Genomic DNA, 11,898 nt, shown 5'->3' with positions numbered 1-11,898 from the left:
ATTATAGAAATAAAATAAATCTCAGAATAATTTATTCTTAAATAATTAATTTTAAAAAGAAAAATCGAAAACACTTCTAAACTTGACATAAATTATTAATTACAGTCTTAAAAACACTCATCTATTTGACTAACTATACCAAAATACAATCCTTAACTTGACGAGAACTTAAGAGTGTATTTCACTCAAATTGCAAGATTAAAAGTGTATTTAAATTGAGTTAATCAAGTAGAAAGAAGGATATTTTTAAGACTGTGAATAATTTAGGGACGAACTAATAATTATTTTACGAAAAAGAAGAATTTTGAGATAATTAATAAAATTATTGTTATATATATATATATATGATAAGGAGGTTAGCGGTTTTCATGGGTAGGCTAGTTGCATGAGGCAAGTTGGTCTGACTTCTCATACTGTATTTGGGAGAAAGAAGGAAGAAGGTGAATTGTACTGGGATACAGCTTAGCATATGTTTGTTATGTTCGTAACGTAATGGAAACACTTGGCTTCTATGTATAATCAATTACAATATATTTTTATATCAAATAAAAACAAATAAACTTTGAGATTTTCAGGGAAGGACTCAAAACCTCCGAAATCGCAGGGAAGGACTTTCCGGCTGTTATAAATACTCTCTTATTTTTTTTAACCTAAAATAAGCCACACCGCCTACTTTTCTCTCTATCTAATACTACGAAGTTTTGATTTTGGCTCTGTTTTTTCATTAACCATGACTATACTCATTGAGCAGCTTCCTGTTGGTAAAAAATTTCGTTCTTAGCTTTCTTTAATTATATTTGTTTGTTCTTCAAAATTGGGTATTTTTTTCTGAAACAATGCGTGTTTCTCAGAGATCCAGGCAGATGAAACGAATATTCATCATGCTCAGAATCAAAAGGAATTGGTATTGGTTGATGGATTTGCAGTTCCTCAAACCAATGCATTTGGCCATAATTTTAGGTCTCTATTTTACTTTCATCCTCTGTAATATTGTCCTAATCTCTAATTACGATCATTTTCGCGCTGAAATTGAGGACGATACTCTGTTTAAACCACAAAAGAGGTTATCTTACTTCCAGATTTGTACTAAGTAACCATGACGTAATTAATTGTATCTAATAATACTTTGGTGATATGAAGATTGGAAAAAGGTGAAAGGAGAAAAATATGGGTCTGATTTGATGACGATGTTTACTAAGTCTGCAGTCTGCGTACACGTCACTATACTCAAATCTGTTTGTGAGATCAAACTGGATATGTTGTTAAAAAATATTTATGACCCAGGACATGCCTAAATTTCTATGGATTTCTGTGACAAGGAATAAAAAGTTCCTTCAGATTAATTCAATGTCTTTTTCTTAATCAATCAAGTGTTTGAATAAACTAACCAGTAGCTCATTTATCTCTTTTTTCGAGAGAAAAAGAAAAAAAGAACTTGTTCTCTATATGTAGTTTGTGTGACAAAAATTGACCTATTAGTAATATTAAAAACAGGGACTACACTGTTGAAAGTGCAAGGCAACAAGGGGTAGAATTTTTTTACAAGATCAATCACTTTAATCAAACCTATGATTATGTAAGTGACTTTATTTGGTTTAGAACAAATGTGTATCACTTTCGATTTTTTAATTTTTTATTGGTTCTATTTGAATTAAAATTTGACCCTGATGATGTGTTGCAGGTAAGTAAGATGAGGGTTGAATATGCAAAATTGGACAAGGCAGAAATGAGCATCTGGGAATGCTGTGAACTATTGAATGATGTGGTTGATGACAGTGACCCTGATTTGGATGAACCTCAAATTCAACACTTGTTGCAAAGTGCTGAAGCCATTAGGAATGACTATCCTAATGAAGATTGGCTCCATTTGACTGCCCTTATTCATGGTACCATACTTTTCAATTCTCTTTTTTGTTGTATTAATGTTAGTGTTAGTTGTGCCGAGGGTGTATCAAAAGCAACATGTCTATCCTGGTAGAGTAGGTAAGACTGTGTTCACATCACCCTCTTCAAACTCCACTTGCGAAATTACACAAGTAAACGCACTAAGAGGTCAAAGAGGGTTCAATATCTACTATATATATATGTAAAAATTTAATTGTAGTCCTTCGGGATGGCTTAGTTGGTTTGGAGGTTGATCATCCACACGAATGACCCGGTATCGATCTCCCCTCAATGTCTTCTGAGTCGAGCTGTCGCATCAGGTTTGCCTAGTGCAATTTACATCACCGCTATTACATAGTGGGGGTTTACCCCGTTTGCACAAAGTGCTCACTCTGTAAAGGCCGTGACAAAGATTATAGCGGCTGCGAATTATCCTGAGGTTCTAAAAAATAATTGAATTGTAATCATGTATAGATAGTGTAATTGAAGGGTTCACATGGACCCTCTCAACCCTCCCTAGTTCTGCCCTGATTATTGTATCAAAATTAAAAGAAACTAATTAAGATTATGGTACAATTTTTTTGTTGTTGCAAGATTTGGGGAAAGTGCTTCTTCTTCCTAGCTTTGGAGAGCTTCCTCAATGGGCTGTTGTTGGTGACACGTTCCCTGTTGGCTGTGCTTTCCATGACTCAATTGTTCACTCCAAGGTTCCCTTTTTTACTAGCTCAATTAAATTCCTTAATCACTAAATTAAAACACATTCAAATTTAGTTAATTAGTACTATTTTTTTCTATTTTGGTGTTGATCCAGTACTTTAAGGAAAATCCTGACTACAATAATCCTGCTTACAACAGCAAATTTGGAGTTTACTCTGAGGGTTGTGGACTAGACAAGGTGTTGATGTCATGGGGTCACGATGATTATATGTACTTGGTATATTTTTCGATTCTTAATATTTTGTGAAATCTAACTAATCATAATTTATATGAAATAACTCTCAGTAAAAAAGAGGAAAATTTCACTTTTGTGGTCATTATTAAGATTGTACTTGACTAAAAGCATGTGTTATTCACGTGCACAGGTTGCAAAAGAGAATGGGACAACGTTGCCATCAGCTGGTCTTTTCATCATTAGATATCATTCATTTTATGGTAAGGAGTAATGACAAAATAAACTACTCTTGAGACTCTTGCGGGAATAAAATAATAATTCGTGCTATGTTTAAAGTTATTTTTAAAACTTATTTCTTTATTTTTAAATGTATAAGTGGCTATATGTTAAATTTGATTTATTTAATGTGGCAGCCCTGCATAAGTCTGGAGCTTACAAGGAACTAATGAATGCGGAAGATAAGGAAAATCTTAAGTGGCTTCATATTTTTAAGTAAGATTTAAAATTCCCAAATATTAATTATTTTAATTAATTAAATTTTCTTTTAGAAAAAGAAGAAACATTTTATAATTTTTTTTAAAAATTGTGTGGTGCAGCAAATATGACTTGTACAGCAAAAGCAAAGTTCAGGTTAATGTGGAAGAGGTCAAGCCTTACTACATGTCTCTAATTGAAAAGGTGAGCATTTTAGTTTAAAATGTTGATTTAGAAAATCAAAAATATTTTTTTCTTCAAATCAGTAATTTTATTTTAATATATGAATAAATTATTATGGCGATCCATTGGTTCGATTAATTAACTGTAATATTTAATTTTCCTTTTTTTAACTGATTGAAATGTTATATTGTGCAGTATTTCCCAGCAAAGCTGAAATGGTGAAGAGCTGCAATGAAAATATAAATAATAAAGACTGTAATGGTCTATAGTTGAATAGTTTTTAATTTTTTTTTTTTTTATCTATCTTTAATTTATGTCTTTTGTATTAATGTTTTTGCGATGTAAAAATATGATCCGGCTATGTAATAAAAGTGGCTGTTTTAGTTGATGGCCCAATTTCAGTTTCAGAATTATTGTCACATTGTCAATTAGAGTTTATATGAAATAATTTTTGAATAATATTTTAAGATATATTATTTTATTATATTAATATGAGAAAAATTATAATTTATAATACTTTTCGTTCGTATAATTTTTGAATATTTAAATTTTAATTTTAAATATCAAATTAATCTAATTTAATTACCTTTTAAAATCAAGTCAAATTAATGTACGTGAATCAAATCTCGACAACTATTAATTTTTACACGATATAAATTCTCTTATAAAAAGTCACAAAAAAAACAAGAAAAATTCCAAGTGATCTAAAAAATCAATTCTCTCCTAAATTTGACATGTTGAATGGACAAATTTAATACTAAATTTTGAGTAATTTTTTTTTCCAGAATTTCAGTGCCAATAATTAGAGTATTAGACAATGATATCCTCTCTAAAGTCTTAAACATTCATTTTTCTCTTCTTTTTGCGTTGACTTGATATTTTATAATACCATGAAAATTTGTATGGTTTTGATTTGATCAACGGCTTAAAACAACACTTGCGGCTTAAAAACGTGATTTAGTTTAAATAAAATTTCTCTTGTCTTTGAAAAAATCAAAGTCCATTTCATTTTAATTGATGCATTTTGACCAGGTATGAACTTTAATAATAAAGAAAGGTTGTGGATGTAATATTTATAAAGTTATAAATATATAATTAAGATTAAAATGATAAGTTCAAAAATTAATTATTATTTAAAAATAATAATAATCAGAAAGCACTACAGTTTGATTAGTCCAATTCATCTTTCCTTCACAACGGGCCGCAGCTGACTAAATTAACAGAATAGTGGGCTGAGCCATTCAGCCATGGGTACAGAAAATTCATCCCCCCCTCCCCAATAACCCACCCCACCCCCACCTTTTCTTTTCTTTTTTTTTTTTTTAAAAAAAGATAATATATTTAGTAAATTGACATTCTTAATTGTTTGGTAACTTACGAACCTTTTAGATTACCGATTAAAATTTTGAGAAAATTGAAAATCCTATATAAAATTATTAATCCATAAATTAAAATTTTATAGATATTAGATGCCAATTAAATATTATGAAAATTACGCGAATTGGCAAACATTATTAGGTTATTATTCAATGAGGGTATAATTTCATTTAGTATAATTTCATTTAGTTATTGTGCATGACTATATTTAATATGATTTGCTATTAAATAGGGACCCACCACCGATTTGTATACCTAAGGAATAAAATTCCTTACCGGATTTGTACACTAATTTATACAAATCTAATATTATCTCTCCTCTCTCCTTTTCCTAATTCTCTCCTATAATCACTCATATACTTTAGATTTGAATTTTGAAATCTAATTTCTCCCTTCTAATCGTTGTTTCACAATGGAAAAATCACACCATATACACATTTAAGAGACAATATTACGAGTTTTAAACCTACTCTTAAAAAATTCTTACTTATAACAGCTTAATTACAGGTTATAACGTATCAATTAAATTTATTTAAAAATCAATTAAAATTTACTTTATTAAATGATTAATCTTTTTATATTATTAATTATTTCATTATATTGATTGCAGTTCCTTTTATATAATTAATAGGTGATAGAAATAATATTAATGAGAGAGAATCAATTTGTAATTATCTAATACACCTTTTAAGGGATTTTTTAACTTATTCAAATAACTTTTATTTATTTATGACTATTGGGGCCTTTAATTTTTTTAAAAAAAATAAATTTATCACTGTATATTTTAACATGTAATTTTCTCTCTCTTTAATCTTTTTTTTTTTTGCTTTTCTTGATGCTTTTTTTATTTTAAATTTTGATATTGTATTTTTTTTAATCTGATTTTTTTAGAATTAAGAATTCTATATTTTGAAAATTTGATTCGTTTTTTTTATTTTAATTAAGCTAAAACTTGATTTCTTGAGAAAAAAAACCGTTTTACTTAAGTTTTGAACTTGTTTTTGGTGTGTTTTTCATTTCTAAAATACTGTTTTGTTGGTGAAATAAGTATATTTAATTCTGAAATTTGTTGATATATATAGATAATATGAGATCATAAAATCTTTAATAAGGATTTCTTAAGTTTTAGCTTAAATATGATAAAAAAAAATCACACTTGAATACGGAATATAAATTGAAGAGAGGAAAATATAGAACTTGTATTAATTATTGTAGTTTAGACTTTTAATTACATGTTTTGATTTTTGGGTGATGTATATTTCTTTTGCTACAATTTCTGACAACAATATATAATATGCATTGTTTTACAACCAGATTTATTCTTCCCGGATTTATATCCGTTGGATACTAATTTTATACATTTTTATTTTTTTGTCTTTGTTCTAAAATTTCAAATTGGATACCAAGTGTATGTAAATTGGATAAAACATTAACTTGTTTTAGATTGTCTAATTTGGTTGAAATATCAGTTACATTTTGTTTTTTTTTCATTTTCAAGTGAGATATATGTTGGATACCAATTGAATATAACATTAACATGTTTAGGTTGTCTAATTTGATTGAAACTTCAACCACATGTTGATTTTTCAATTGGATATCAATTCAATACTAAATTTATACCAATTGGATACAATATTAACTAGTTTTACGTTGGTTATTTCAGTTGAAATCTCAATTACATGTTTTTTTTTTCAATCTTACCACTGGGACGTCAGTTGGATACCAAATGTATACCAATTTCATACTAAGATTTGACTTAATTTTTCTAGTCAATATCAATCGCATACAAACATTACCTATTTTTTGAGTATACATTTGAAAAACACTGAATACACAAATGATTAACTAGCACACATAATAAATATTCTGAAATTATAATTCATTAACTTAAAAGACAAAATAAATCAAAATATAAGTTCGCCACAATAAAACAACCAAATAAAATAAAAATTAATTATGTCTTTTTTTCAGAAGTGTAATTTGAACATGTCTTCATATTGTGTTCCTCCCGACGACATGTACTGCACGTAATCTTAGACCTCTTGAATTTCACATTAGCAAACTATTTACAAGTTGTGGTCTCCCTACAGTTCTTTTTGAACCAGGCAACAATAGTTTCTGCTCCGACACTTTTTGAATTACATATTTTTCTGTTTCATCATAAATTATTGTGTCAATATTATATCATACAAAAGTACAAATAACTTTTATACATATGTTATATCAATATACAAATTTCATACCATTTTTATGCTTACAAAATTCATACAAAAGTAAAAATACATATGTTATTACAAAATACAAAAGTAAAAACACATATGTTATATCAGTATACAAATTTCATACAATTCTTATTCACACATTTCTTACCTATTTCATGCCAAAAGTAATCAATTATTCATACTAGGATCATGCCACTAGAATACCAAAATAATTTCAACTTAGAAATGTTAATTGTCATTTCTTTAATAAACACTATACCAAATTCATTACAATATAATGCCAAAAAAAATCCAATCAAACCAAAAATCGTACCAAAACATTATCGATTGTCATACATGCTTGGTAGTATAAGTATACAAATTCCAAAGAAAAAATTATCTATTTTTTTAAACAAAAATATACCCAAAAAAAAAATGCGTCAGACAAATAATGAACAAATTCAATGTTCATACCAAAATATAACATTATACATTTTAAAAAAAAGGCATAATTCAAATTATTATACACAACAAAAAATCTGAAATCAGTATACAAATTTCATATAATTATTATGCTCATTTTTCATACCTATTTCATGTCAAAATTATACCTATTTCATGACATAAGTCGTTTTCACAGCAGAATCATGTCACTATAATACCAAAATAATACCACTTTTAACTGTTAATTGTCATTTATTAGACAAATAGTATACGAAATTCATTCAAATATAATTCTAAAATCGTACCAACATGGTATAACCAATATACCAAATTCAAATAAATTTTATGTAATTTTTAAACCAGAAACATACAAAAAAATGAATGTTCAAACATAAATCTATACCAATTTCAAACAAATTTTATGTAATTTCAAAGTGAAGATTTATACCAAAAATGCCATAATTAAAACTATTATTCACAAACAAAATTTGAATTTTTTTTTTTTTTTCAGAATCATTGTTCATAATTTTTTTGAACGTTTGGTTTATATTACAATACAAATAAAAAATCGCAAAAAACACTAACCTGAAGGATCCCATCTACCACCATGTTTTATTAATACTAATAAGAAGCCGTCCATAAAATAAAGATTATTGAATAAAAACGAATATGAATTAGATGAGAGTGACAAGATTTCTGGAAAAAAATCGAAGAGAGAGAAACGTGAAAGAAAATGGATGAAATCAGAATTTTTAATTAATTTTAACAAATTAGAGTGAAATAAGGAAACTAAATATTCTTAATTAGTTTGAGTTTCCTTAATTTATGCTAATTAGTAATTATCTTCAATCAATTCAAATTTAATTAACACACTTACTTCCCTTTTTTTACTTTTTTTTTTTCAGAAACAAATTATTTTATTTTTTTATCATTTTATTTTTCTCAAAACAAATTTTTACAATTATTTTAAAAAAGCTTCTTTTGTTTTAAGAAACTGTTACAACCTGAAATTTTTTATTGTTACAACTTGAAAGTTTAATTCTACTGCTATAACTTGAAAATATTAGTCTAATATATGTCATAGATGAAATTTTCACTTTCACAATTCAAGGTAACCGCTCAAACGTGATTCAACTATTTTTTTCCGTTTGTATATGATTTATTTTTGTTTTATTTTGAACAAAAAATTGTCATTAGTCTTCCTATTTTCAATTTTTTTTTCAAAAAAATGAATAATAGAGTGTCAGGAACAACTAATTAGGTTGGTTCATTAGATCGGGACAAATATGAACAATCCCAAACTTTTTGTTTACACCCTAATTGTACATAGAAATGTGTATATTTCTTTGTTATTATTTACAAATATACATAATTGTGATTGATTATTGTATATACATAACTATGTTGAAGTGTATTTATATATTTGAACATGTAAATCACATATTCATTGTATATACCTATTTATAGTTTATATTGAAGAGTTTTTATATATATATTTGTTTATGTAAATCATATTTTCATATACATATACAATTTATATTATATACAAATTCAAGCATCTATATACATATACAAATATTATCCGACACATACAATTCAATTATATATATGGAATATATATGGTCTATGATAAATTCATTGTCAGATAAACGCATATACGAAATAAAATGTATAATTTTTCTCCTTTAAATGGAGCTTCTCCAATATGACGAATTCAATTATTATGGTGTTATTATTGCAGTAGAAGTCATTTTAGGCAAAATAATAATAATATGTTAGCATGAATAGTCAGATTTATTATTATTTCTGTTACCACTGCAAAAAAAACTGTGAATTACATGGGGATTTTCTTGGAAATTAGTATGAAAATTTGCAAGGAAAATAAGTTTTCTGTGAATTTTCATACTAATTCCCAGAAAAATCCCCATGTAATTCACAGTTTTCTTGTAGTGTACCATATTTAGCGCTCATGTATTCATTAATTAAAAGTGGATAATTTGTACAGATTTTTAATAAATAAATTGAGATATACTAGTACAAGTTTCTATAACAACGTAAACTATAGCTATGAAGCGTAATCAGATAAAATATAGCTATGGAGCATTATTTAGTTAAATTTGTTTGTCATTTATGAAATTTTTAAATATTTTATTAATTCAAGAGCTATATTCACGTTTCACGTAACTTTTAAAATAAGGACAAAATCTAAATGGTAACCTAAAAAAGGGACATTTTTGCAAATCGTTGTAGGTTTTATACTTGAAACAACTCCCATTGGTCACTTTTGGGTGTTATGCCGTAATTTTACTAACATTTAGAAAAATCACTTTTTGAAATGTTCTAAGTATAAAACAAAAAAATACTTAGAAAAGAGTCGCCACTTAATTTTTTAAAGAAATTAAGAAAACTTATAATTTTCAAAGATTTAAACAGAAAAAATCATTTGAAAATACCAAAGAGGGTTCGGGGTTCAATTTACACTTCAAGAAGGGTTTAAGCATTCAAAGTGTCTGCTAACATGCGGTTGACCTGCGACTTGACTAAAATGTATTTTGACTATTTTTAGGAAAAATGATTTAACATAAAAAAATAATAATTTAATATTTGATTAACTTTGAGAAAATAATTAAATAAATGACACATTTTCTATTATTTTATTTTTTAGAGAAAGGGATCCAAAATGGAGCATTTGAATTAGGGACAAGTAATTAGAATTTTAACAAAACTAGATTAGTTTTTATTTGAATCATTTTTAAAAATAATAATTTAAACCAATTTGATTAATTAGATTATGAAAACTATTTTAATTTAATTGAAGGATTAAATGAAAAGTTTTGACTACATGTATTCAAAATAAGTATAAGACTTTATAAAAATTGAATTATATAAAAATATACTAACATAAAGAATATAGTTCATCTTTTGGAAAATTTAATTAGGTTATTACGAATCAAATAAAGGGATAAAATTAATACAGATAATAATAAGAGTAAAATAAGAAAGTGAGAGTGTGGGCCTTTTTGCCCAAATTTCCAGATTTGGTGGGCCTTCTGGCCCATTTTCGCTTGGACCTGTCATGCAAAAGATGGGCTTTGGCCCATTTCTACCCCCTGAAAATCAGCATATACAATGAGTGTATATTTATGTATACAGACTGTATTTTAGCCGATTTTCTGTATCTTAGGCTGTATACCGAATGTATGCAGCCCACTTCAACTTGCAGCACCTGTATTTCGATTTTTGGACCTATATATCAATATTCTCCATGTATACCAGTGTATACTGCTGTATATGACAGGTATACAACCCATTTTCGGACTTTCCGGGGCGTGTTTCAGCTTCTCTTTCACTGCAAATATGAGGATGACTCGGAACGACACAAGGATATGCAAGAGTGAAGTCCAGAACGAACTCGAATTAGTATCACATGAAAGATAACAAAATGAAAGATTAGCACTTGTATTTGTGAAATAACAACTCTTCGTGACAAATAAGATTAAGGATTAGGACATGAATTAGGCCACTGTTAGTGAATAAAGGGAGTAGTGACATGCTAAGATAAACATTCTAATCAACCAAAGAGTCATAAAGTAATAGATCAGAATGTCTAAATTGGATAAACAAGAGATAACCCATTTTAGTTAAAACGGATAAAATTTCCACGAATGAGCCATCCAAGACAACTAAATTTATTTAAGGTTCCCGGACATGGTTCATCAAGGGCTCACTGATGCAGAGGAAAAGTACCATAAGTTTTGACTCCAAATAACAATATATATCAATCCAATGCAAGTACCCGTTAAAGAAGTTTGAAAGAATATAAAATCACATGGTAATTTGAAATCTAAGTTAAACAAAAGCCTTCTTGAAAGCATAATTCATGTGATGAAGTAACCAAATTATTATTGTCTTAGTGATAGACACTACTGCCAAGACATTCATATATATATATATATATATATATATATTCTCTCCATTTTTTTTTAATTTTTTCATTTGTTAAAAGGAATAAGGAAAAACATTTTTTCCTTCTGTAATACTAGCACAAAAAAAATGCGTGAAAACTATTTAATAGAACAAATGACCATACATTAAGGTATAAAATATACACGGCAAATGTTGAAGCCTAACCAACCAAATGCTATCGTACTAACAGGTGAAGGAATGAGCTGAATATTTAAACTTCATTGCAATATGCATAAAGAGAAGCTAAAAGAACTCCATTACTGATTACTAAGTATATACTTTTACACATAATTTTAAGTTAAAACACAATAAATCGAGTAAATAACAACAAAATAAATCAAGTAAATAACAAGAAGGAAAGGAGAAGAAATTACCTTTTTTCGGGCAGCATCCTGAGACGAGAACGAGCTAGCTACGAGGAGGTTCCACCAACACGCCTGAGAAGTACTGAATCGGCCAAACTATCTCTTATTTTTT

At 27.6% G+C, this 11,898-nt stretch overlaps 1 protein-coding gene across 1 annotated transcript; it reads left to right on the top strand.

The window, feature by feature from the left end:
- Positions 1–555: 555 nt before the first annotated feature.
- LOC125873121 (inositol oxygenase 1-like) lies at positions 556–3,844 on the top strand. Its single transcript, XM_049553999.1, has 10 exons — positions 556–761; positions 852–960; positions 1,495–1,576; positions 1,682–1,886; positions 2,479–2,591; positions 2,696–2,818; positions 2,967–3,036; positions 3,190–3,268; positions 3,373–3,454; positions 3,629–3,844. The coding sequence occupies exons 1-10, from the start codon at positions 731–733 to the stop codon at positions 3,653–3,655; spliced, it is 921 nt and encodes a 306-aa protein (XP_049409956.1). The 5' UTR covers positions 556–730; the 3' UTR covers positions 3,656–3,844.
- Positions 3,845–11,898: the final 8,054 nt, after the last annotated feature.

The sequence above is a fragment of the Solanum stenotomum genome, chromosome 8, assembly GCF_019186545.1.
Source record: "Solanum stenotomum isolate F172 chromosome 8, ASM1918654v1, whole genome shotgun sequence".
Classification (NCBI taxonomy): domain Eukaryota; kingdom Viridiplantae; phylum Streptophyta; class Magnoliopsida; order Solanales; family Solanaceae; genus Solanum; species Solanum stenotomum.
This window is presented reverse-complemented; position numbering and strand designations above follow the sequence as displayed.

Excerpts from the sequence above, each read along its gene's own strand:
- LOC125873121 (XM_049553999.1), top strand. The coding sequence starts at position 731 with ATGACTATACTCATTGAGCAGCTTCCTGTTG. Across the intron at positions 762-851 it reads CATTGAGCAGCTTCCTGTTG|AGATCCAGGCAGATGAAACG; the intron begins GTAAAAAATTTC and ends CGTGTTTCTCAG. Across the intron at positions 1,887-2,478 it reads TTTGACTGCCCTTATTCATG|ATTTGGGGAAAGTGCTTCTT; the intron begins GTACCATACTTT and ends TGTTGTTGCAAG.